This window comes from Hyaena hyaena, unplaced genomic scaffold (assembly GCF_003009895.1).
Source record: "Hyaena hyaena isolate Hyena2069 unplaced genomic scaffold, ASM300989v1 scaffold_380, whole genome shotgun sequence".
Lineage (NCBI taxonomy): Eukaryota > Metazoa > Chordata > Mammalia > Carnivora > Hyaenidae > Hyaena > Hyaena hyaena.
The window spans coordinates 707,216-734,351 of record NW_024081013.1 but is presented as its reverse complement, the minus strand read 5'-3'; the positions used below and the strand labels follow the sequence as shown (position 1 = coordinate 734,351).

At 52.8% G+C, this 27,136-nt stretch overlaps 1 protein-coding gene across 2 annotated transcripts in view; it reads right to left on the bottom strand.

Annotated features, from left to right (window-relative positions):
- The window catches only part of DOCK1 (dedicator of cytokinesis 1), a 513,605-nt gene that overhangs the window by 9,276 nt on the left and 477,193 nt on the right, over positions 1-27,136 (bottom strand). For both annotated transcript variants that reach the window (XM_039250757.1, XM_039250758.1), the window contains exons 41-49: positions 25,785-25,926; positions 25,572-25,650; positions 24,030-24,114; positions 21,084-21,170; positions 18,294-18,470; positions 17,052-17,135; positions 11,672-11,809; positions 4,543-4,688; positions 2,068-2,266 (exon numbers count right to left, since the gene is read on the bottom strand). In XM_039250757.1, the coding sequence (XP_039106688.1) occupies positions 2,068-2,266; positions 4,543-4,688; positions 11,672-11,809; positions 17,052-17,135; positions 18,294-18,470; positions 21,084-21,170; positions 24,030-24,114; positions 25,572-25,650; positions 25,785-25,926 (1,137 nt within the window). The remainder of the gene's footprint in view (positions 1-2,067; positions 2,267-4,542; positions 4,689-11,671; positions 11,810-17,051; positions 17,136-18,293; positions 18,471-21,083; positions 21,171-24,029; positions 24,115-25,571; positions 25,651-25,784; positions 25,927-27,136) is intronic.

Here is a 27,136-nt window from a genome sequence, read left to right as displayed (position 1 = left end):
CAGTTCTGATGTTTAGAGACCTGAGATCTCCCTCCTGGGCTTGGGAGAAGTGGCCTCGGCAAGTGCCAGCAAGGTCACGGGCACCACACCTCCCTAGGGCGGTGGCCGGAGGACGTGGGGTGGTTCATCAGTCCTCTCCGTCCTGCTGCTACAGGCCCAGCCCTGGGCAACACCACCAGCCGCTGGCCCGTCCCCCGCCTGGGCCCTGACAGCCCTGGCCCCCCGCTCATGCTGCAGTCAGAGCTGTGTCCCAAGGCCTCAGAATGGCATTCGCCTTCTTGAAGGCCACGCCACGGCTCTCGAATCTTCCTTCTCCCTCTAGACAGCCACGCAACGTGACCACTCTTCTGAGTGGCTCACAGTCTGGGTGAAACACACTCTCTGGGTTTAAGATAGAAACAAGCCAAGAAGTGCGTCCTGCTATAAGGTGTTCCCGGGGAGCCCTGTCGTCAGGCAGCCCTTCAGTCACAGCCAGGACAGCTCAGGGCTCCTGTCCGGGGCAGGCACGTTCCTGGCCACCTCCAGACCAGTGCCCATTGTTCCCAGGGGCAGGCGGCTCTAGGCCTGACTTAACCTTTGAGACTGACAGCCTGTGAGTCTCTTCTGGGTTTTCAGTCTACAGATAGCACTTTCTTTTTCCTTCCTTCCTTCCTTCCTTCCTTCCTTCCTTCCTTCCTTCCTTCCTTCCTTCCTTCCTTCCTTCCTTCCTTCCTTCCCTCCCTCCCTCCCTCCCTCCCTCCNCCTTCCTTCCTTCCTTCCTTCCTTCCTTCCTTCCTTCCTTCCTTCCTTCCTTCCTTCCTTCCCTCCCTCCCTCCCTCTCTTCCTTCCCTCCCTCCCTCCCTTCCTTCCTTCCTTCCTCTCTCTCTCTCTCTCTTTTCTTTTTAGTTTACTCATTTATTTTTTGAGAGCAGGAGAGGGGCAGAGAGAGAGGGGAAAGAATCCCAAGCAGGCTCCACGCTGGCAGTGCAGAGCCTGATGTGGGGTTTGAACTCACGAACTATGAGATGAAATCAAGAGCTGGACGCCTATTGGGGCGCCTGGGTGGCTCAGTCGATTGAGCGTCCAACTTCAGCTCAGGTCATGATTTCATGGTTTGTGGGTTTGAGCCCTGTATCTGGTTCTGTGCTGACAGCTCAGAGCCTGGAGCCTGCTTCAGATTCTGTGTCTCCCTCTCTCTCTGCCCCTCCCCTGCTTGAGCTCTGTCTCTCAAGAATAAATAAACATTAAAAAACATTAAAAAAAAAAAAAAGAGAGTTGGACGCCTAATCGACTGAGCCACCCAGGCGCCTCCCCACAAAGCACGTTCTGAATACAGTTCACCCTAGAAGCTGCCCGTGCCTCGTCTTTGCCCCCAGCCTCCAGCACTGCTGGGCGGTCCCGTGAGCAGCGGCCCCCAGGCCTGGCCCCGGACTAGAGCGTGCTGCGCGGGTGTCCACTGCCTTCATGCACCCAGGAACCGTGCAGTGACCGGAGTTCCCTGGGATCCGTTTCCAAGGTCAACTACCTAGCATGTGTCTGGTTAAACCGCAGAGTCCTGAAATATGCTATCAACATAAACGTGGGGCAGATGCAGCGGGGAGACCCCCATGGAGCCGCGGGCTGTGCACAGGGCCAGGCTGGAGGGGCTCTGGGGCTCCGGCTGAGCCGCTTGTAACTTGGGGCAGTGCCTGGGGCTTAGAGACCTCCGGTCAGGAAGGGGCGAGGGGAAGGCGTCAGCTGACATGGAGTATTGTTCTCAGATGACAAGAGCTTTCCTGTCCGTCTTCTGAGACGTCAGGATGCCTACTGAATGCGGTCGCCCCATGGCTGCACGGAGCCCAGCACCATGTGAGTCCCGGACGCGGACGCGGGCACCTCCTGGGAGAAGGGACCTCCGCCCCGAGCCCCTGGATGCCCTACAGCACTGGGTCACACAAGGAGAGGGTCGAGGGTAGACCCCAGATTTCCGCGGGACTGTTTAATAGAAAATTCAATGAACAATCCACCCGACAGCTCCGCCGGCTCCCTGGGGAGCCAAGGGAGGTCCCAGAAGCTACGGCCCAGCGGGAAGGTTCCCCGAGAAATTACCGTCTCTGAAAGGATCACGGCCTCGGACTGCTGCAGGGAGATGTCGGTGGGTTTAAATTCTTTATCAAACAGCTCTTGATGTTTGCTGTTCCTTTTTTCCTTCTTCTTGTCCTTCTTCTCCTTATCCGGGTCGTCTTTGTCCAGCTTGTCCTGGGACCTGGAGTGCATTTTCTTTGGCAGGAGGGGCTCCAGGGCAAACCTAAAGGAGACGGCTCCTTAAATCACTCATGACTTCACAGGAGGACAGTTGCCTCTCACCCTGCAGATAAATGTCAACGCGTTCACAAGGGATCTCCGTGCTGACTGGGAACTGGTGCGCCTTCCAGGAAAGGAATGATTTAAAAAGAGAGGCCAAGGGGGACTTAAGATACATATTAACCAGCTGTACCAGAGAGAGCCTGTGTTTGCCATCGGAAAAGAAGAAACTGGAAAAAAAAAAAAAGGGCGCGCTTATCCGAGGATGGGGGAGATGTGAGGTCTGAGTGGACGTGGCCTGACGATATAAGACATTACTGCAGATGGAGAAGATGGTATTCGGGGTGTGTTTCAAAAGTCCCAAAAAGGGGGAGCCCTTACCTTGTAGAGATTCATACTGAAACACTCATAAATGCAATGGGGAGAAAAAGACGGATACTATTGCAAAGAAATTTCTGGCATCTTGATTCTGACCGCATGGCTATGGACAGCTCAAGACTGCAGATATGTCGGCTGCTTCAATGTGAAAGCCTATGGATGACTCTGTGAGAAGCAAGCTCATGGGGATTGCAGCTCATAGGGACACGGAGGCGCCCTCAGTGTTTCGGCCGATGACTGAGCTAGAAGACCTGGGTTTTTGCTCCGTCACCTACTGGTGAGTCGCGACATCTCCTAGCTGCTGTGGGCTGATGTCCCCATCTCAAAATACAAGGAAGACACCACCCTCAGGCCTACAACACCAACGGGTTGGTATGAAAGCACATTTGTTAACGATTAGTCTGCTGAGTAAACGCAGCTTGGACCAGCTTCTGAGCACACACATCTATGTGCAATTGTGGTTTGTTATTTTAGTGCAAGACTGGGGGCTGGGAGGGGTCCACCCTGTGTCTGTCCTAGTAAAGTCGTATCAGGAGAGAGAGGAAACAGGTCCGATTTTAAGGTTGGAGTTCCATCCTCTGTAGCAGGAAGGAGTTAGGAGGGGCAGCCAACACAGATGACGGTATGAAAATGTCCTAAAAACTCTAGAAACTTCTAGTTATAAAATAAATAAGGTACAGGAATGAAAGATACACCATAGGGACTATAGTCAATAAAAACAAAATAATCCTCATGATTTTAGTCTAGGTTTTGCATAACGTGAGACAATTAATGTAAGGAAGAAAAAAAAAAAAAGACCAGCAGGCCCCTTTCATCTCGGAGGGGAAAGAACCTGTATATATCTGGGAGAACCTGGAGAAAGACAGGTTATGTTTAAAAATTTTCACACTATGTGGGGCGCTTGGGTGGCTCAGTCAGTTAAGCATCCAACTTCAGCTCAGGTCATGATCTTGCGGTTCATGGGGTCAAGGCCCACATCAGGCTGTGTGCTGATAGCTCAGAGCCTGGAGCCTGCTTCCGATTCTGTGTCTGTGTCTCCCTCTCTCTCTGTCCCTCCCCTGCTCGTGCACTGTGTCTCTCTCTCTCAAAAAAAAAAAAATTTTTTTTCACAGTGTGAGAACCACCTGCTGAACAGATGAAGTTTATTCTGCAGGTAACCTGTGCCACGTGGGAGCAAAGCCTCATTTTCTCCACATTAATTACAGAGTGAAGGGTGGTAACCCTAGAATGAACAAAAATCTGGACTCTAATAAAGATGCCTTCTAATTCAAGGTTAAATGAGGCCTCCTGGGAGGGGGCGTGTATTCACGCGTGTGATACACCACACCTCTGTCTGAAACCTCTAGATCTATTTCCGCCCTCGCCCCCACGTTCCTGGAAATGTAAAAACCTTTTCATAACTGGCTTGGGGATTTTCTTGGGGAAAGCTGAATGAAATGTTTTTAGCAATCTTGCACTAAGTGACAAGCACACCTGCTTTAAACACCTCTAATTTGAGAATTTCCATATGGATTTTGCCTTTTATCAGCAGACACTGATAAAAATTACTGTTAAGGGAAAAAAAATGTGGGCACCCTGGTCACCGGCAACAAAGCTCACTTGGATGTGAGCCGTCTGTTGGGGCACTCTGGAAGTGTGTGTCTAAGTGAGGTGGGGGCCAGGACCCTGTGGGTTTGGTGAGGCGATGGATGGAAAACTAAATGGGGTTGCACAGACACACAACCGTACAAAGCCAACAGTAAAATAATTAGCATTTGTTCTCTGATGTTCAAATTGCATCAGTTTCAAAGACAATTTTGATTAAAAGAAAAAAATTCCCAGCTGTGATAAAACAAACCCAGGGCCCTGGTGGCTCCTCACAAGACCCTCCATGCCCCCTCCCTGCTGCTGAGCCCGACTCACCCATCCGAGCCTGGTCTGGAAGGGGTGCTGTCTGATGACAGGGAAGACACGGAGGCCACCGACAGAGGCCGGGACGAAGAAGGCATCGTGAAGGATCGGACCATGGACCGGGGACGGCTGCCTCTTCTGTCGTCCAGACTTGAGGGCTGAGAGAGACAGGGAGAGAGAGAATTATTAGATTCTAGACCCACATTGTCCACACGTTCATGAATGGTACGTATTCTTATTCAGAGTTAAAGATGAAAATGATGATCATTTCGGGGTTTCTTTGAAATCTTACCTGATGGTGTGGAAAATATCACAACCTTCCTGTTTTTAAAAATTGTAAATGCAGTTTTCTTTTTTTAAAAAAAATGTTTTTATTTTTGAGAGACACAGACTATGAGTGGGGGAGGGGCAGAAAGAGAAGGAGACACAGAATCTGAAGCAGGCTTCAGGCTCTGAGCTGTCAGCACAGAGTCCGACGCGGGGCTTGAACTCAGGAGCCGGGAGATGGTGACCTGAGCCGAAGTCAGACGCTTAACCGACTGAGCCACCCAGGCGCCCTGTGAGTGCAGTGTTCTTTACCAAGACCACAACATGTTAATCTGTTTCAAAGCCAAAGTAGAAAGTAAGGACTAGAAAACTTGAAGAGCAGCATCTAGAATATCATTAAAGAAACTGCAAGCCCATCAGATGAGCTTTGCACATGTCTGCATGTTGATAAACCATGCAGGTCACCAAAACACACGGATGTGAAATGACTGAATTTCTCTGGAATAAACTAAGATGCTCATGCTGCTTAACTAAAGATGGGCTTGTTCCCCCAGCAGTGGCTGGGATGGTCGGTTAGAGGAAGCCACGGCCCGAGCTGCTCAAGCTCTTCTTCCCGGCCCGGGAGTGAACTTGACAGAGATGGATTCTGGAGAAAAGTGATTTCTGGATGGGAGTTGTCCATCCTGTCTCTGAAATATGACTTCTACTCCAAAACCAGGGTCACTGAAATACAGCACGCATCAATACCTAGAAACTCTTAATGGACCTTCACCCCAAGACCAGCTGCTTCAGAAGCTCCTTCCTTTAACTTGAGGATGTAAGGCACCTCCTCTCTGTGCGGCTTCCACCCCCCCAACCCACCACCCTTGAAGCTGGTGCTCAGTCAACCACCTATAGAAGACAGGACCATGGCTGCTTACCTACCGAACAACACTACTTCCACATCTGAGAAGTGGGCATGTTTCTTAAATAGGTGCTTTGCACACGAAATCCTCCTTGATCTATATGTTCTCTCTTTAGTTGTAAAAGGTTCACAATTACAGAGGAACAGTTTCAGGCAGGAGTAGGTAGACTTCTGCGGGGAACGGCCAGGTAATAAGTGTTTTAGGCTTGCAGGACTTAGGGTCTTTGTCCGATCTGCTCAGCTCTGCCACTGTCGCAGGCCAACAGCCACAGTCAGTGAAGGGGTGAGCGGGCATGGATGCATCCCAGTAAAACTTGATTTATGAAAAGGTCAGTGGGCCACATTTTGGCAACTGCTGTTTCAAAGCTAAACGCCTCTGGAATCTGCCCGCACAGAGGGTGGGTCTTGAGTTTCGCACCAAGGACGGCGTCACTGCACGTCTTCAAGGAGACATCTGTTGTCATTATTGACTAGAAAGTGCTACTTACAAATTAGTCCAAATTGTGGAAATGTTTCCTATAGAAAATGTAGCCACTCAAAGTCTATACAATGCACTTCTCAGCCTTTCTGAAACATATTTAGACGGCAGCCCTGGCTTTCTAAGCATGGCCGTCCTCCAGCCTCGTGGCTGGGCGCCAGGACTGTTCTGGGCCCCACTGTTTCTGACACTCTCAAGGGAGAGTCCTGTCTGCTACTCTAGGCCCCCCCTGACCGCCCCACCCACCCGCCGCGCTGATCACCCCATCCTCAGCTCCGCTCGGCCACTGCTCTTCTCTCTGACATCTCTGGGGGGCTCTGACTCTCTTCATACTTTGTTGTTTTTTTTTTTTAAGTTTATTTATTTTGAGAGACAGAGAAAGGGAGAGATTCCCAAGCAGGCTCCGCACTGTCAGCTCAGAGTCTGACGCGAGGCTCGAACTCACCAACTGCGAGATCATGTCCTGAGCGGAAATCACGAGTTGGACGCTTCACCAACGGAGCCACCCAGGTGCCCCGACCCTCTTCACGCTTTGAATGAGACCTACGCACACAACCCGCACTGTCTGTCCCTTGCTCTTTCTTCCCTCAGACAGCGGCAGCGTCTGAGGCCGGCTCGGAGGTGGGAATCCGAACACCTGCCCACCAAGCCTGCGGGGGCCGCCTTCCCGCCCCGCCCCTGCCACGGCTTCGGGCTTCACGTCCACCTGCCCTTTCTGGACCCGGGGAGGGAGAGGAGCAGAAGGGCAGAGAGCCAGCGACGTCGGGCTCAGGTGCCGAATGTGCATGGGAGACGCTGGTTCTCCGCTCCCTCACCTACTGGACGTGCGGGGACGCGGAGTTCTAGCAGGTGCAGCTGAACGAGCCGCGGAGAAGAAACGTGACCTGCTGACATCGGGCTGCCCGTTCCTGGCATGACGGGTCTCATCTCTCTGGCGAAATGATCTCCCCGGCAACGCGAGCGATGCGAGTGTGAGGGGCGCAGGGCGCGGGAGGGGGCGTCAGGGGCCAGGAGGCGGAGAGGCCAGCGAGGACCTCACGCCAGCTCTTGGGAAGGCCCGGAAGACTCCCCGGCATCCCGTCCCACAAAGGGCTGGTGGCGTCCCTCGGGAGGCAGCCTTGAGTCCTGGGCGGCCGTGCGAGTATGGATGGAGAGGAGAAAGGGAACGGGGGTGACGAGCGGGGCTCTGGCTGAGGAGGCACAGAGGCCACTGTGGGGTCCCACTCTTGCACGACACCCACTGGCTGTGGCCATAGGACCCCTGGCCATTTGGCCCACAATTCCTTCTTGACTGAGCAGAGCTCTAGAAATTGAAGAATCCAGACTTTTTTTTTTTTCGTCTGAAGCAGTTTCTCCCTTCGTCCTTGCTGTTGTCATTACTACGGTCTGAAGCAAACGCTCACTTTGGCCCTCCTATCAGAAGCCGGCCTGGCCCTGCCCAAAGGCTCTGACGCGTTTTCTCATCCCTGTCTTCCAGCTGAGCCCAAATGCCTCCCCTTCACCCACCACAGGTGCCTGCTGCCTGTGGATCCTGGGGGGATGGGGGGCGACCAGGTTTCATGGGGTAGGGTGAGGAGCAGGTGCGCTTCCTGGTTTTCTGGAAATTTCCTCTCCAAATGTTGCACAAATGCCAGGTGTGGGCTGGAGATCCACAGAGGGTGACATGCTGGCCCCTCAGAGAGGCCGTGTGGGGAGGGGGGCAGGGCGATCGAGGACAGTGCGTGATCTTAGGAGGGGACCCCAGCAGGGTGGGGCGGTGCTGGGGGGCAGAGGGAAGGACCCTGAGTCACAGAGTCAGCGCTGCGCCTCCCAGAGGCGCGGAGCCATGACTACTCCTGTGAGCCTTGTAAGTCAAGTTCTCTGCCTGGCGAATCAGCCCACTGAACTCCCACACGCAGAACCGGGGAAGCTGAACAGTCACCTCAGCCTCCTGAGGAGCCGCTGAGGAACCCCAGGGTTCCACGGATCCTGCTAAGGTAACCACTGGAAGGAAGGCGCGGAGAGGAGAAATCCTGGAAGCCGGAGGCAGGAGGGGCCTCCTGGAACAGCAGAGTGAGGAGGTGAAGCACAGGGCAGACCAGGCTACAAGTGGTGTGCGGCATGGAGGACGCCTGGTGGGTTCTCCCCTGGGGAGGGGTGAGGGGTGCGAGTCAGCCAAGGAGCGGGGAGTGGGGAGGAAGTCCCTGTGCTTTCCTTGTGCACTTCTGGCTGGGGCTGGGATGGGGGCCGGGGTGGGGTCTGTGGGCAGCAGTGTCAGAGGGAGGTGGGGGTAAAGGGGTGATGTAGACAAGGGTGGAGAAAGGGTGACCCAGTGTGGGTGCCTCGCTCCTCAAGTTCAAGGAAACGGGACAGGAACCGTGTGAGGAACGTGGAAGTCTTTCCCACGAGTTTGAAGACAAACACGTCCTGTGTGCCGGGGAGCCAGCGAAGGCGCAGGGGCTGAGGCTGAATGCGGTAGGCACTTGTGGTCCCTGCTTCGGGGACCCCGGGGTCTGCGCCCCTCACTCCCGACACATCCGGAGAAGCTGGGCTTTGAGCTTGTGTCCGGGGAGCAGAGGGTCCTTAGAGCCCCGGCACCGGCAAGGTGAAGGTCAGAGTGGAGTGAGCTGGGGGCCTGGCGGAGCTGCTTGTGGATTAAGAAGTCAGAGGGTGTCATAGTCTCTGTTTCTATCTATGGCTTTGGCTGGGTCAGAAAAATTGACAAAATGGTTTATGTCTCTTCGATGGGGATTTTATTTTTAAATCCATTTTTTTTAGAACAGGATGATACTATATTGCTTTTCAAAGTATTCTGAGATGCTTGCAAGTTTTCAGAGTAGATAAGGCAGGAAAGACTCACCAGACTGCTTTTTATTGCCACATTTCTCAGACAATGACAAGGGCATCTGCCTGTCTCTCTGCTTAAGGGAGGCCGGCTGCGGAGCGGGCGTCTGGGGTCCCAGGATGGACGACTCAGGAAGGCAGCTCCAGGAAACGAAGCACCCAGGGGGCCAAACTGCACCCTTCGTTCTACCTGGATCGCCCTCCCAGTGAGCCTATCCAGCCCCGAGCTGGGCTGGGGTCGGGGGCTGCCATGGCTGCCTCTACGGAGAGGCAGTCTGCTTTGGTGGGCACAACGCTGTCTCAGGATGTGGTGGACGGAAGTCGCTAATCTCCAGCCAAGGATGGCTGCCTCGGAACGGGGGAAACCTGTCCCTGAGTAGGGGGACAGTCCCCCCACCACCGGTGCAACAGCCCCGCCTCCGACTCCTGCTTCCCTTCTCCCCTGTGCCCGGCAGCAAGGATGCGTGGAAGTCATGCATCCCAGCAGAGACAGGAATAGGAAGGATGTTTGGTGAGCCAGGCAGGTTTCCATCATTTTGAAGTACAAATTATATGAGTGATAGAGGAGGAAGCTTTTCACTTAGTATGAAAACTTGGAGATCTCACAAGTGTTTATTTCTTAGAAAGACTTAAAAGCGGTGTAAAACTTTGGAAGAGACGCACGACCATGCACTCTGAAATCCTTGTCACGTGACCGTACCGAGCTGCAGCCCAGAGAGATCAGGGCGCCTGACTGGTGCTAAGGGTCGTCCGGTGCAGTAGGCAGGGGGCACCCTGGTCCCCAAGCCTGTGTACCTGTAGCAGCTCCCGCGGGGCCGGCAGCGCTGGATCCCTGCAGGCTGAGTTTTCAGACCAGAGCCCAGAGGCTGTGTTCTCTTGGATGTGTCAGGCTGATGCCCTGCTGAACTGGAGCCCGGCAGGGGAGGGCGAGGGTGAGGGTGGTCAGGGTGGGGGAGCGTGGAGGGTAACTGTAGCCAAATCAGCTCCTTTCTGGGGGCCTCTCGGCCTCTAACCTGCCTCCACCCACATGAACAAGAGAAAGAAATGCTCCACTGTGTCAGTTACAGAGTAGTGTCTAAAAGCACAGACTTGGAGGTAGACAGATAGGGTTCAAACTCCCATCAGTGGCCGGAGTGGCCACTGCTAGTGGGTGACTTTGTGTCCCCCTTTCCCCACTTGTAAAATGGGGATGACCACGGTCCCTCCCTCAGAGCGTTAAGTGGTTGAAGCAAGTTCGTATCTGCAAAACACTTGGAAAGCTCCCTGGCATATGGTATGTACGAAATCAGTGTTTGCTAAGGGAGACGAATCTGTGAAAAAAAGAAGGGAGTTCAACAGAAAGAGCAACGGAGAGCTGTAGGGAACAGCAGACGGGTGGAATGGGGCCAAGAGAATCCAAAATGGGGCCCTACGTCGGACACCTGGTTCTTCCGGAAGCGGTGAGCGGTGCTGTGCGTCGCGAGCAGCCTGTTGCTCAGCAGGAAAACAGGAGTTGCGTGTGCCCTCCCCTCCTTCATGCCACAGGCGTGGGATCCTGCACCACAAGCCTCGCTGCCTCTTTTTGTCACATGGCTGCTCACCTCTGAACGATGGGGACAGCGGGCCTGAGTCATCTGCTGTGACTGACGCCTCCAGAGTCCATGAACAGTCAAGGTTAGGACCCACCAAGGCTCTCAGAGGCCGCAAGGATAGAACAGCACACACCATCGTGGGGCCGGGCCTCGCGCCATGTTGCTAAGATGTGGCTCAGGGACAGCATCTCAAGCCCGCCACTTTCACCGTGGCCTGTATATACAGGGCCACTATTACAAGGGCTGATACTGTCAGATATTTTGCCTCATCATATCACAAGTCACTCTTTTATCATGATCTTGAACCTAGCTCCCTCTCAGAAACCTTCCACAAACTCTTAGTAAAAGCCCAATTCGGCCCCTACATCCAGAGCAAAGCTTCCTGCCCCAGATCGGCATTCCAGGCTCTTGGAGGCTGGGCACCTTTCCAGCTCCTCCTGTGAGTTCTCTTCTGCCCAAGAAACGGCTACGTCTACACTGGCTTCTGGCCTGCCATTCAAATTCTGGATGCCCAGCCTTTGCTGGGTGAGTAAGCCCTTTCTCCCTGCCTCCTCCCCTGACTGTCTCTAGCTTACCTTTCTGGGCCTAGACCAATGCCCACTCCTTTAAGAGGTGAAGTCCTTGCTAACGATTTCAGATCTCAGTAACCCACCGCAGCTCTCTGTAAAGACTTTGACTTTGGACTGGGTTCCACCTCTGTCTTAGGACATCCTGAGTGCTGCTGCCCTGTGTGTTACTTAACCCTCCGTGGGTGTTGTATGGCTGTAGGTGAGGCCTCTATGGCCAGCCCGAGTCATATGGGCCTCTGTAGGGTTTTCTGTTGCCCCACCACATTAGGGGGAGATTGTGTTCACTGCAGGTGAACAGAGTACTTGTTGATCAAGCAAATTCATGAACGCTTACTCACACTGACATTTCCAATTACTGTAAGGAGGTTGCCGGTTCACTGGCAGATGGACTTACGAGGGGGCTGAGGTCCTTTAAATCCCAAGCAGGTGTCAAATATACATCTTATTCACCCCTGCCCGTGAGCCTGTCACCGTAGGGCAATATGACACAAAGATATCCATCTCCCCTTCTGCAAGGCTACCCACTTACCATGGTTCGGACGCCATATTGCTTTTCCACTTTTTCCTTCAGCTGTTTGAAACAGGCTTCCATTCTCTCGTGAAATGGCCTCAGTGCTTCTGTGACTTTGTCTCCATGAATCCTGATCCCTTCAGCCAAAAATGGAATCTGAAAAACACAGCAGTCAACCCTCCTTATTTCCTGGTTAGTGGTCTCGAGAGAGGAGTGCACACCAGGCAGAAAGTGGCACTGTGTGCAAAAAGCAACTGCTTTGTTTCCAAATCAAACCATGAATCAAAGTCATCAGCAGGCACATTACCCCCAAAGACCAAAATGTTCAAATTATAATCCTTTGTGTTTTCAATTGGACACATTTAGTGCAGTGTGCTCAGCACGCGATGGCCACTCAATGTCTTTGCCTGACTTGACTCCCATTGGTCGACCAATCCCAGCATAGACTCATCTGTGCTGTTCACGTGAGTTGGGGGAGAACTGTATTTTGAATTTCTTTAGCTGTAATTTGATCTATTAGCAAAGGGTCATGTCATAGTGCAAGGATTTTTTTAGCCCAGAAGATAGCCTTTACAGGCAATTGAGAGCCCTATTCTAAAATGTAAAAATCTAATTATATGTGATCTATAGTCCCGAGGATCTTCTTATTTGGAAAGGGAAACCAAATTTATTCTTCCTTAAAACTAAAAATAATCACTTCTCTGCCAACACTGCTATCACAAAATATCCATGCCAACTCTTGACTTCCAAGCATGGAGATGGGGCTGACCTTTAAAAGTGTCACAGGGAGACATTTTCATTCCCCAGCCCCAGAGACCCTCTAGAATCACTGCTTTTGAGGGGTGGGGGTCTAGGGAGGGCTTTCTTTCCCCAGCTCTGCTTCCCCGCCAAGGCTCGGACCGGGAGTTAGACATTCTTCAATGCAATCAAGCTAAGAGGCTTACTCTTAATAATTTATAATTAAATCAAAATACTGATTAAAAACAGAATTTCCTAATATGACAGAACACCAACCTAAATGAGCAGATTTATTAGTAAGAAGGATAATAAGCACACAATTGAATCTCATGCGAGCAAATTCAAGAAATCTTATCAAGATGAATCAATGCGTAAAATGTATTCGGTTGCCATTTATAGCTCACAGCTGTTGCCTCTTGTGGTCTCCAGGGAAAGAGAGAAGAAGGGAGTGCTCCCATGGCACAACCCACCCAGCAGCCCACCCAGCCTGTCCTGGGGCTGCACGAGCACCAAGCCGGTTTTGCCGACAGTTGGGTCTACACCCAAGGTACATGCCAGGTATCCTTTTCTGGCCAGTCACCACCAAATGGACAGCATGCAGGTGAGACTTGACAGTGGATGCGACGATTTAATATTCCATACGAATTACTCTTGCAGATGGCGGCTTCCCCAGAGCCCACCACAGTGTGTTCAGGAACAACAGGAGAAAACGCTCACATTAATCTTTCTGCTTCCAGAGTCCTGCCTTGGGGCATGGCAAAGGCAGGTTGGGGACAGCTTTCGAAGGGACAGTAAATGTGTCATATCTATCGGGTGTGAAAGACGTAGAGGGGTGCTTTCGTGAGGTGAAAGCCCAGCCCCAGGAGATACGGCAAGCCTTTTTCTGTAGAACGGACCTTTTTCAAATATACAAAATGTGGTCTAATTGTTGTTGCGATTTTTGTTGGTTTGCTTTTAAGCCTTACTTGGCCAGTTTCTTGGGCGTCAAAGAAGCTACTTGCTGGAGTTGAGTTAAGACCGTTTGGTTTAGGTTCCTGGTGCCTAATGAACCGCAAGAACTGCAGGTTGACAGGTGACATTTATGGAGTATGAGAGTTGATGACTTCAACAGGTGCTTGATACAACCTTCTTCGAGGATGGGATTCTTCCTCTGTTCCATGTCTGATTGGGGCTGAACTACAGCCATGCATAAGATGATGCTCTGTGCACACACTGCAAAGTGCTGGGTGCTTAATATACGAACACAAGCCATGGAATGAGTCCTGAAGTGATTTTGGGAGATCCTGGAGCTCAGTGAGTTCCAGCCTGGATGAGCATCAGAATCTCCCAGCAGGTTCCTGAGCTCCACTCCGGGAGTCCTGGTTTGCTGGAGGTAGAGCCCAGGAATCTGCATTTCTGCATTTCTTTTTTTTTTTTATTTGTAGGAGAGAGAGAGAGACAGCGTGAGCAGGGGAGGGTCAGAGAGAGAGGGAGATACAGACTCTGAAATTGGCTCCAGGCTCTGAGCTGGCAGTCAGCACAGAGCCCGACGCGGGGCTCGAACCCACGAACCGCGAGATCATGACCTAAGCGAAAGTCGGACGCTTAACCGACTAAGCCACCCAGGCGCCCCCATTTCTGCATTTCTTAAGTTTTCCAGAGCCCAGAGAGGAGCGAGGACATCCCCAAAGTCACTCCTTGAGTCGTTCAAGGTGAGCACGCATCCTGCTCTCCAAAGCCGCCCTTCTCCACAGCAGGGCTGTAGGTGAAATTTGCTCCTGTGTGTCCTCTCCACAAATTCATGGCCTGCCGGCAAGACAGAGCATGGGGAAGCACTGCTCAGGGCTCTAGGAGCACCATTCCTGGTGATAACAGTCGCGCCTGTCATCCGCTGGGGATGACGAGTGAATTTGGTCTTTTATCTTGGTGCATTTCAGAAGGGAACCGTGTACACAACACGGCACTTTAGTACGAGTCTGTACGGATTCATCTTTGGACACGCGGCAGGGATGCTCAACAAGGCTTCCTTGGGGGAAGGATGGGACCATGCTTTGAGGAAGGGGTTGGGGCTCACTCGGGACCTGGTGTCGGCTGTAAACCTGGAAGAAGCCCTCAGCCTGCACTCAACCAGCTGCGACCCGGGAGGTGCGTGTCAGCGCCATCTTGGTTGCGGGGAGGCCAAAGCAAACTGAAGAGCTGCCTGGGGCTGAACACCCAGCCTTCACTAACGATTTTAGGCACTGAGATGCACTTCTTGCACATCAGTGATGGAAATTCCGCCAACAAGTCATTGGGGTTCCCAAGAGAAAACCTCACTCTGCCCTGATGGGAGTTTCCAGAAAAAACAAAAAAACAAAAGAACCAATCCAAACCGAACAAACTAACAGACAAAAACAGAAGACAGCCTCCTGTTAACCCCAAACTTCTTATTTTTAATGACCGATGACTCAGTGACATCAAAGGATGGGTTTCCAAACATTTGCAAATGAGAGCAAAGTCACAGGTAAGGTGTTGAATATGTATTTCTCATCACTCTTTGATTTAATGAAGTTGCTAGAAAATGGATTCCTTCTTCCAGCTTTCCTGTGGGCTGCTTTAAAATTCATCCTTTAATATAGTTATTAGGGGTGATGACATAGTGCTGACATAAAGTTCTCTCTGGGGAACAAATTATTTTCCTCTGTAGGACTTGAAACTCTTAAAATCCAATTTGCTGTAAAAGCTTACAAGAAAAAAAAAATCAATACAACTTTTGCAGACCAAACTACTTTTTGTGTGGCAATGATTTTATAGCCTTCCACGGAGTTTGAATTTTGTGGTCTTAGGTTTTTACAACATCTAAAATGGAATCATTCAGACTTTAATACTCTCTTTTTAGAAACGGAGGGAGGCTGTCTACAGGAGGCTTACATTCTACGCAGAGAACCAACCTTGGCCAATGAGAGCCCTGGGCCCAGCTCCCACGGTCTCTTATCACAGAGTAATCCCAGTGCAAATAGATGCCTACGGATCGGTGGCAAGGTCAAGTCCATTAGGATGGCTGTTGTAAAATACCAACCCAAAACAAAAACAGAAAATGACAACTATTGACAAAGATGTAGAGGATGTGGTTCCTCAAAAGATTAACAACAGGATTACCATTTGATCCAGAAATCCCACTTCTGCAAACACACAGAAGAAATAAAGGCAGGGAAAAAACCCAGACACCTGTGCACCCAGGTTCATAGCAAGATTATTCGTGACAGCCCCAAAGTGGAGGGAACTGAAGTGTCCACTGACAGACGAATGGACAAACAAAATGTGGTCCATTAGTCCAATGGAATGTTCTTTAGCCCAAAAAAGAAGGAAATTCTGACACAGGCTACACCTTGGATGAAGCTTGAAGACACACGCTGAATGAATAAACCAGTCAAAAAGGACAGATCCCATAGGACTCTACTTACACGAGGTTCCTAGAATGATCAGATTCATAGAGACAGAAAGTAGAATGGTGGTTTCCAAGGGAGGGGGGAATGGAGGGTTAGCGAAGAGATTTTTGGCAAAATGGGAACGTTCTGGAGATGGAGGGAGGGGATGGTTACACAACAATGTGAGTGTCCTTAATGCTGCTGAACATACACTAAATTAGTTAAGATGTTACATTATATATTACCTATGTTTTATTACAAGGAAATATACATATGTTGTCAGCCAGCTCAAAACCAGAGCTCAGCCCCACTCCACCCTGAGAGGTCACACTGGCCAGCATGCTGATGATGGAGAAGCCACTGAGGGGAGGCTCTGGGAAGGCCAGGGTCAAAGTGCCCACACAGATGTCTCCTCAGAGGAACAGCCTCATCTGTGTCAGGGCCCCACGGGGCAGCCTGGGATCCCCAGCTGGGCAGTGTGGCCTGGGGTGCCCTGCTGGCCTGGCATAGGGTGACCCCAGCCTCCACCCTCCCTCACCCCCTTTACTCAGCCTGCTGTGTGGGGGTTGGGTCAGACAGCACCCTCCTCGCCTCCCATGTGAGAAAACAGAGCCCGAGAAAGCGAGCTATCCTCAGTACACAGCAAGTGTAGACAGCGCCAGGAGAACCGGTCTGGAGGTACCCTCCACCACCAGGCTCACGAAGTGAACAAGTCACTTCCACTGGACACAAGACACCCTCTGGACCTGCCCTTCTAAGACCAGGTCCCTCTAAGGGAAGACTCGGAAGGCCTCAGGAGCAGAGAAGCACAATAATAATACATAGAATTCCAGCTGGGAGAACACGAAGGAGGACCCCCCCAACCCTGACCCCCACCAGGGAGAACATGATGAGTGGGCATCTGCAGTGGCCCACCTGTGCCTCCCATGCACTTGGCATTGGTATGAGCACCTTTCCAGGGACAGGCTGCAGCCTCTGATGCTCTGTTCTGTCAATACCACACAGAGATTTCCCAGCAGAGACAGACCAGGCTCATTTGTAAGAAAGGACTTTCTGTGTGTTCAGGTTCACGACTGCAGCCTAGGAGTTGAGTCAATCATGGCGGTGGGGGGGGGGGGGCGCGGGGGGTTTATATGGGGACAAACACGGCTGCATGTGCTGTGGCTGATGTCCACACTGGCTGGCATGTGTGCAGAGGTGGCCTGGGTGGCTGTGGGTCTAGACTCCGCACTTCTCCCCGTGCCAGCCTGGCCTGGTGGCCATCGGACACTTACCTGCCATGCAATTAGGTCTTTGAGCTTCTCAATCTTCTCATGGGCCTCGGGGTGTTCCTGCAGGTACTGCTCCGTGAAGAAGGCCTGGTGGAGGCAGGGAGAGCCACTCAGTACTCTGCTCACCCGACGTGCGCTTTTGCCCCTGACCCTGGGGATAGAACTGTGTAGACGACAGACCCGACCCCCAGGGAATGGACCATCTCAGCACTCAGCGCGAAATGTCTGGTTAGGTCAAACGCAACAAATGGAGTGAGCGGGCACCCCAGGAGGGCACGGAGGGTGGCACCGCTGTCCTCGGAAGCCAGCAAAGCCACAGCTGACGTGGATGGCTCAGCCTGCTGGGTGGCGGCTCCCCAGTCGCTGCCATGCCCAACGCCCACCCTGCCCCTGCCCCGCGCCTACCCTACACCTAACGGCTGCTTAGCACACAGCGCTCCCTCCTCGCCCAGGGCCGTCTCTCCTGTTAGGTGGCTCTCCGGAGGTGCCCTTTCACTCTCAGCTTTTACTCCACCTCGACGAGGGCTCCGCCAACTCTTCTGGGAAGGGCCTCGGCTCTGCCATTGTTAGGTCAGGAAAACAGCCACAGACACGAAGTAATGAATGGCCTTGGCCAAGTTCTTGATTATTAAACAGGGAGCAGGGGCGCCCCAGTGGCTCAGTTGGTTAAGCGTTTGACTCTTGATTTCGGCTCAGGTCATGATCTCATGGTTCACGAGCTCGAGCCCCATGTGGCGGATTCCTAAGCCCCTGCTTGCGATTCTCTCTGCCCCTCCCCTGCTCGTGCTCTCTCTCTTAAAATAAATGAACTTAAAAAAAAAATGCAGACCCCTGGTCTGGACCACACACCATGTCTTTGACTTCTGCCCATTCCTAATGAGAGATTTTCCAGGGAGCCCAGCAGGCCGCCTCCGCACCCACTGTGCCCACCTATCCCAAATGCTCCAGTGCTTTTGTCTTTCCCTAAAACTCTATCTCTTGGCCTTTAATGATCCCAGACCTCTTGAAAGTGGCCTGAGGGCAGCTCTGTAGAGCTCCATCAGCCCACCCTGGGGGGACAAGGCCCAGGGGAGTCACGCTGGGGGTCAGGCCTGGACCTTCGATGGCCGGCACAGGGCGCCTCTGGGAGCTCCCAGCCTGGCCGTGGCTCAGTCGCTGCGGAGATCAGGGCAGTTTCTGGGCTTGGACACAAGCGTCCGGATAGTCTGTCCCAGGACAGGGCTGTCCGTCAGGCGTGTCACGTGCCTTTTCATAATTCGCGAAGCCTCCCATGACGGCGGGGTCCACGATGCCGTTGAGCAGCATGGAGAGCGGGTTGATGGGGAGGCTGGGGTCGTGCAGGTGCTGCTGGACCATGCCGTTCATCTTGTCGTTGGTCAGCTGCATGGTCTCGATGGCGTTCTCCAGGGGGCTGACCTCCACCTGCAGGGAAGGGGGGCCCGTGACTTGAGGCCAGCTGCGTCCGCGGCACCAGGGGCGCCTGGGGAGGAGCGTTTCCAGCTGGGGCCGGGCTTCCTCCTCCTCCATGCACCTTTCTCCCCCAGGCGTTTTCTGGGAAGGGTCCCTTAACACCCAAACAAGAGCACCTGGGAATTTTAGTATCACTGTGCATTTCCACATGTTTGGCCCTCACACGCAACTCCCAAAGGGATGATACAAGCTGTCTGGCTTTGGTGTGTGTGCGTGCGCCTGTGTGTGTGTGTGTGTGTGTGTGTGCGCGCACACGCCTGTGTGTGCATACACACATACATGTGTGCATGCATACACATGTGGTCTGCTTGTTTAACACTGGGTAAGGTTTTGAGAGATTTCGAGCAATCTGGGCACTGTCCCTCGGGAAGCCCGCGGTGGCTGTTTGGTCAGGGAAGTGGAGGAGGGCGCTGCCCTGGTCTCCATGTTAGATCACACACCCTCTTGAGGGAAGGGCTTCACCACTGTGGGGGGAGCACGTCACCACTTCTGACAGCACCTTACAGAAAAGTGCCCGAGGCAGGGGCCCGCTGTCGGTCTGCAAACTCCCTCCTTTCTCTGGGGGCCCGCAGCTCCCTGCAAAGCCCGGCCGGGCGCGTCCCTCTAGCTCAGCGCTAAGGTGTCATGAAAACACGGCCAAGTTTAAAGCAGTAACAACCGCTTTGCTGAGCCTTGGTCCAACATGCTGAGCTGGGCCGCAGAGCCACACCCAGGGGTGACCTCAACACACGATCATTTCGGTCCTCCCGGAAGAGGTGGGCTGGGGCCCCGCCCGAGCCTGGGGACCCCGGGGCCTCTGTAGCAAGTGGCAAACATAGCAGCCCCCCGGGGTTATCTGCCAGCAGGAGGGGAGCGGGGGAGCAGGCGCTGGGGCAGGAACAACTCTGCTCTGGCTGGTCCCCGATCCCAGAGCAGCTCTCGGGGTCACTGTGGAGGGAGCCGCCTACCTGGCTGGCCCTGTGCTGCCCGGGCGCTGACGGACGGGCCGTGACACACAGAAAGGTGGCCGGCCGTGTGCTGGGTGCCCTGCGGCCCCCGGGCATCCCTGAGCCTGACCAGCACGTATCTCAGGACTGACACTGCCCCCCAGCCCTGGCCTCGTCAGAGCCCGGAGCTCAGCATCAAGGGCACACAGCTTCGCCGTGGCAACACCGCAGGGCTGTACCCCCTGTGACCGCCGGCTCACTCCCTGCTAGGATCCCCTTCGCCTCAGGAAGGGACAGTTTCCTATTTTCATCCAACATCAGGACTAGCTGCCACCCCACGCATCCCCAGGCTGCCCATCCCACAGGGTTGGGAGTGGGGGGTGGGCAGCAGCGGCTCCCAGATGCCGCTCTGGGATTATTTGGCTTCCAGGCTCTTAATTTGTTCAAAATGGCAAACGGAGCCGGTGGCGGAAGCGCATCTTTACAGGCGGTCAGCGCTCACCCCTCTGCGCGTCTGAGCTGCTAAGCGCCCTCCTCTGCAAGTCTGGCTGGCTCAGGAAATCCCTGATTGCTGCGGGCTTTGGGCAGAGGCTCATGAGGAAGATCAGTGCCTGTTGAGCAAAGTCCCCCCACTCTGCCTCCTCACACACGTACGTCACCAGCTCTAAATGGTGCCCGCAAAGGCTTGTTTCTGCCACATGCCACAAATCTGTGGCTTCCATCCATCAGGGCCTGTCTGGGTACTATGGGGGCTCGGAGCAGAAAAGGGAAGTGCCCAAGGCAGGGACAGGCAGAGGGACCCAGGGCTTCAGAGGAGGAGGAGGGGGCACCTGGGAATGGGTGGGGATGTGGCCAGCTGCTCTGACTGGCATGGATGACGGACAAGGGTGGGGGCAGGGCCAAGAGAGGTTCCAGCCACCAAATCAGGAGCTCCCAGGGGGTCTCCTTGCAAACTAAGTGGCAGGCACCACCCCCCTGCATAAGATCCTGCTGGCTGAAAACAAAAGGCGTCGCAACACGCGAAGAAACATCCATATTTCAATCAGATCTCTTTATACAGGCAAACGTGACTCCCTGATCCTTCTATAGATTCCGTAGGCATCTGCTGCCCGACTCTGGCTGGGGTAGAAGGGACTGCCCCAGAGCTCACCGAGGAGGCAAAGCAAAAAGTTTAGCTAAGGAGATCCAAGTCATTATTTCTTTAAAAAGTGCCTGCGAGGGGTATATTCTCAAGCTATTTTTACTTGAAATGAGCAAGTACTATTAATCAAGTTGTTTGTCATGTAAATGGCAACAAAAACCATCAGGAAGAAAGATCTGAAAAAGTGTAAATTGGAACTTGTCTTAAACTTTTCATTTAGTTAACAGAAATAACTGTCAAAATAGCACCGCAACGAGTGGCTTTAAACGTTTTGTGAGAAGAAATGAAATCTTCAGTCAGATCAAATCTTTGTAAGCCGGACCTGGCTGCGATCACCCAGCATTTCAACCACGATCTTCGTGGACGGGGAGGGCTGATGCCCCGAGGAACCCGCGGGGTGGTTAGGGGGTAAGTCTTGTCTGACCTGGGTTCGCAGTGTGTGTGCCGCACCCCGGAAGAGAGGGTGTAGGACAGTCCCTTCTAGGGGGGAATCCTTACCATGAAAACGGATTTGACCTCAAACCACCTTAAAATTCCTGGTAATTTGTACGCTGTTGTGTATATGGTCCTCTCGATCCACATGTTCTGCAAAGGGAACACACACAGGGTATTTGTTAGGCGAAGGAGGTCAGCAGGGTGACAGCCAAGTCCTCCAGGCAGGCTGGCCCTTCCCGGGATGGGTCGCATGTGGCCCTTTCGTGTGCTCCGTGGGGCATGTCTGCTCCGAGCGAAGACCTAGGCTCTGCCTCTCAGTCACATGGTCACACGAGGCACAGCAGTGTCTCCTGCTTTGCTGGCCCAATGGTGCCAGCCTCCCTGACATTTGGGCAAAGAAAACAGAACAGGAGAGTCAGGGAGAATTCCAGACGTCAAAATGAAGGAAACTCCTTCTGAGGAAATAGATTTAAGAAAAGGCTCCAAGGAGGCTCCGTTAGCCGTATGCGGCATTACATCCAAAGGCGTAAAGTCTTTAAGGAAAACCGTAATCACTTTTTCTGATACGAATCAGTCAGTATTTCAGGCTTTTTTTTTTTTTTCTTGCACAACCGATCCCCGTTTACATTAGAAACTACAGACATGGAAAAGTCAGAGATGGTAACTTAAACCATTTCAGTCTCTGTTGCTCAAGACTGCTTACTCAGCCTGAAAAAGCGTGTGTATTGTCAGGAAACACCCTTTTATAATCACAGTCTTCGTAGAATAGTGCATCATGTGCTGCGGGAAACTGCTTCAAGCCAGGAAACGTAACCGCACGCTGCGCAGAAGCCCGTGCACGGTAACGAGCAGGGGGTCCCACCCCAGCCCCTGCTGCCAGTGGCCAGCTGTGGCCACCTCGTCCCTGCAGTGGGTCGTCGCCGGGAAACCGCGGTCCCGACATAATAGCCGGCACCGTGGAATGGCAGCAACTCCAGACAGCTGGACTGGATCTTAGAGAAGCTTCTATCCCTGGCTTCTGACGCTCCAGAGGGGAAAGGCAAGGGGACCCAGCCGAGGCCTCCCTCCTGTCTCCCCAGCTGAAGCTCCTTTTGACCCCAGGAGGTGGCTCCTTCAGGTGCCTGTCCTAGAAAACAGCAGTGTGGACGCTCAGAGCATCCAGACCACACTCCCCAGAGGCGTAGGCACCCTGCCTGGGGTCCCTGGGTCCCACCCCGGGCTTCCTGGCCGGCCAGCGCCGGCTAACTCGGGCGTGCTCTCTCTCCGCCTCCCTCCGCCTCGGCTGGCCCTTTGGTTCCCAGAGCTTCACCCCTTGCTGAGCGGCCACACCGAGTGGAGGGCCAGGCCTAACTTCTCGTTGCTGCAAAAAGCCTCGTGCTTATCTGGAAGCCTTAGGCTTTGTCGGGCGTGTGAAAGACTAAATCCTGTGGCTTCTGAAAGCCTCCTCCAAGTGTGAGGGCCTAAGAGGGCCATTAGGGGACTTCCGGGCCGTTTAGAGGGAGCACAGCCTCCGGGGCTTAGCGCAGCCCCAGATGTCAGGAGTCTCGGTTATTCTTAGCTCTGCCCCCACCGGCTGCACGCCCGACGGCAATTCGCTTGACCTCCTTGTGTCTCTTTCTTTGCGGCATGTATACATGTGGCTTCCGGATACGAGAGGTGTAAGGGAGATTCAAGAAGCGCCTGTAAATCTCGCAGTCGAGGGACGCTCCGTAAATGACAGCGCTGGTGTGGCAGGGACCCTGACAGACGGCTCAGAGCGCCCCTGGCCTTAGCGCCGGGGTGCTGGCCGGGCTGCGCCTCGCTCGTCCCCTCCCTGCTACAGGCCACACCACAGCCACCAGTTACCAAGTAGGCCCGGGACGCGGCATTAACCAAGACATAGGGTGTTCGTTTGGAGAGAACGGGTGTGCTACACGGCGAAGACTAGGGTTCACAGGACACACGGGGGTGGCTCGGGGCAGGAAGGGCCTTCCGGCGCGGTGACTGGACGCTCTCAGGCACCGCCCTGAGGACTAGGGACTGCGGGAAACTTAGGGCTTCCAGGGGAGGCTGGGTAGAGGCAACCTGGCTGGAAAGGCTCCAAACTTCTCTCCGGGCCAGCAGCATGGTGTAGTTGACCTGTGACCTTCTGTACTGCTCCCGACTGTGGGCAGGGGGCCACGGTTCTGGGCAGGGCTGCTGGCCCTCCATGGAGGGTCCCCGTGGCTAATGGCTCCTCAAAATACGGGCTACCTCGGTTTTTCCAGAGGTTTGCAGGGCAGAAGGAGGGAGAACTGTTAAAAACAACTGTGCTGCATTTCAAAGAATAGATTCATTCTTTGCAAATGGAATCCATTCAACCAGTTGTATGTAAATGTTTTAAAAGGCTGCAAAAATCTGTGTTAACATTTCCAAGACTCGGATGCAGGGGGCAGACATTTGGCAATGTGTGGTCGGCCGTCACAATGAGGAGGTGCTACCGGCATCGGTCAGGTAGAGGGTCAGGGATGCTGTGGACCCATCGCAGGGAATGGACCGGCCTGGGACTCGGATGTGTCCAGGGACAGCAGCTTCTGCCCCTTGTGCCTCGGGGGGATTCAGGCACTGGATAGTGAGCATCTGGGTCTCTGGCCTGCTCGCCTCTGCAAATAGCCACATAAAGTGCTTGGCCCCTCCGTGTGCCTGTTTGTATTAGAGGTACCAGCAGGGTGCTCCAGGGCCCCAGGGACCCACACGGAGACAACTCAGAGAAGCCCAGGAGGGAAGCGAGTGCGCCTGGGGTGTAAAAAGTGGGGCCGCAGCACTGCCCTTTCTGATAATTCGGAAGGCCTTGGCCACGTGGTTTGTGAGCTGCTCATCGTTTCACTACACTTGAAGGGGTTAGTTAGGACCTGGTGTGGGGATTTCTGCACACAGGGCACAAAGCCATTGAACACTGCACTGTGCTAGCCTTTCAGACCCGTTTTCCACGGCCAGCTTTGCTGGTGGCGGAATGAGCTCTTTGGGGTTTTTTTGGTGGTTATTTCTTACCGCAAATTCATTGTCTGGGTTTTTCTCTCCCTTGCGGATAGGCCGAGAATATTCAAATCGCTGGACCTCGTTCACCCTATAAAAACTGTATAGAGATGGATGGACGTTAGACATTTAACCCCCAAAGCGGCCGATGTGCTTTTAGACATGGGGTCTGGCCTCCCAGCAGGTCACACTGCATCCCCTAAAATATCCCCGACCTTGGCCTGGAAAGACAGCTGTGGCTTTCTCTCCCTGCCAGGCTCACAGGAGAGATGTTGGCAGGTGGAAAAATTGCCTTGAGTTCTTCCCTGTCCCTGGATGCTGAGTAAGAGAGGGGCACACGCAGAGGAAAGGGCAAGTGAAGGGGGGTGGAGACCGGCCTCAGTTCCCTGCTCTTGGGTTTCCTACTTCAAAAGTTTAATTCATAATTTATTAGTTTAATATAGTGATTCAACAATTTATTAAGATTATTTCATTTCATAACTTATTAAAATTTTTTAAATTATGTGTTTATTATTTTAAAAAAGGTCTTGTATACCTTTGTTTCAGATCTATAGAAGGCACAGTCTGTAACAGCAAGAGAGGCGTGCACAAAAAAAGCATGTACCTTCTTTGCCCAGGGAGGGGGAGGCTTCCACACATATTCGAGGGGCCGACTTACTCGTCCCCTGCACTGAAACGCAGGTGGCCTCCCCACAACACAGGGTAATAGATGAGCATAAGCTACCGTTCACTGTTTGCTTTAATGCCTCTTGCCGAGATAAGCTGTGGCAGACCTTCCAATGTGTGCCTCGTGGAAGCAATCATTCATCAATACAGAATCCTGGCTGATTTTCCATTATGGGTAATAAGAGGTTAAAGAGAGGAGAGTGAATTTTGAGGAAGAATACAACCCATCAGACTTCAGAATATGAAAGAAACAGATTTTGAGCACCGTCAGGCCATTGCACAGGTTAATTTCTTAACCAGAACATGCATCACATAGAAAAGAAAAGTTGTTAATATCAAAGAAATATCTAAAGCAGAGTGTTTCTACAGCATTGCTAAGTTGGGTGCAAAAAAATTCAATGGAGAGGCACAAAATCTCAGACTCTGGTAGCCGATAGTGAGTCTAAAAATCTGCCTCGTCATCCCATGTTATACATTCGCGGTACTGCAGAGGTAAAATGGGTTCTGCACATGAAAAAAAGCAAACTTCCCAACCCCTTTTCCTGTCATAGGGTGTGCAAACAGTCTGGCCCTCCCCACGCACGGGGGCTCAGAGGTGCTGGGTGGGGGGCTGGGCGGGTCACACGGAGACCAGGGTGCCCCCTCCTTCCTCCCAAGTTTCCCTGGTCTCCCCACATCAGGAACGGAATAGTTCTGGTACCCTCTGGCAACACGTATTAACTTCTTCCTTCACTGTTTTGATGCTCAAAATAATTCGCTTCCCTTGCTCTTTAAAGTAAACAGAGCATCTGGAAAGCTAACCAAAGCCTAAAATCCATCTTTTAGAGGGTGAAATTCTTAGTAAGAGATCTGCGCCCAGTCCTTGTTGGGCAGAAGGAATGGGATGCTCACCTTACGATCTGCTCCGACACAGGCCTGTGAAATTTCGGAGGCAGGTCGAGTTTGGGCTTCACTGTGAAGCACTGAATATCTAAGGGTGAAGAGGGTTAAGGATCACCAGGCAGGACGGACCTCAGCCGTGACGAAGCCCCCAAGTACACTCAACCACCCAGGCGCATGGTGCTGAGATCGCGTTCTGTCCCACGGGCTTGTCTTAAAGGATACATTGGCCAGGAGAGTTTTTGATGTCGTCGCCTGGGGGAGATGTCGTCTTCATTTTCTCTGCGTTGGGGAACTGAGTTAAGAGCCGAGCTTCAAAATCTTCCCTGCGTTCATACTCTTTCCCTCGGTAAATGAAAACTTTCCCCTGGAAACAGTGACAGTCATTAAATAACACCACGGGGGAAGGTCAGGACAAGTTCACACACAAGTGCACTGGTCTTCAAAATATGCTTGAGAGTTTTCTTTAAAAAGTCATTGCATTGAAGAATAGCTTGTAATTACACTGGCCTTATTAATCAAGAACACACAAACAGCGCCACATAAGTTAATGGTGTTTACGAAGCACTGAACACAGTCCTGAAGCCTGCTGGTGGATTTCAGCCTTAGCAGTGACAATCAATGAAAATAACCATCGAGAACCAAGGGAGCAATTGGAGCCCACCTTCCAGTGGGCATGAGGCGGCTAGAGGGTAAGGGCACTGGGGCAAGTGCATCGTGGTGTCCTAACTAAACAGCTTTCATCTACCGAGAGGAATTTAAGAGAGCGTGAGATTGAGGTGCAGCTTCAGAGCCTGAACACAACGTTCCCAGCTGTCTCCTAGAGGACACCGTCAAGTGACCCGCAGAACTACAGGGAAAGGGGTGTAGGCCAAAGCAGGGAGGTGTGAGGACCGTGGCCTCCCTGGTGGAAAGACAGGAGGCGGATGCAAGGACTGCCCTCACTGCCCCCTGCGCTGTCGCAACAACTACCCAGTGATGAATGACAGGTAAGACATCAGAGTTCTTCTAAAGATTGGCTTTTGAGGGCACCTGGGTGGCTCAGTCGATTAAGCGTCTGGCTTTGGCTCAGGTCATGAACTTGGGGTTCATGAGTTCAAGCCCTGCGTCGGGCTCTGTGCTGACAGCTCAGAGCCTGGAGCCTGCTTTGGATTCTGTGTCTCCCTCTCTCTCTCTGTTCCTCTCCCACTTGCGCTCTATCTCTCTGTCTCAAAAATAAATAAAGATTAAAAAAATAAATAAAAACTGGCTTTTGTCCATCTCGAGTGACACTTTGTCACCTCCATAAATTCCAAGTTGGAGAGTCCATCTGGGGGGTGGTTTTAGAAGGCGGAGTGACCTTGGGCCGGGTGTTAGGCAGGTGAGCCTTCTTCCTCAGACAGGTCGCCTCGCTGAGGCCATTTCTGTCCAGGTGCGACACAGTCACTCAGTAAATGTACCTCTAAGGAATTTTCTGATTCTAAGATGTAAAAGGCCTGTGAACCTTCACAGATTCAACAGTGCCTTCTGAGTGTCAACTGTGTCATGGAAAGGTGGCAATGAGTAGTGTGACACTTCGGCTGGCTCCTGATGCTTGG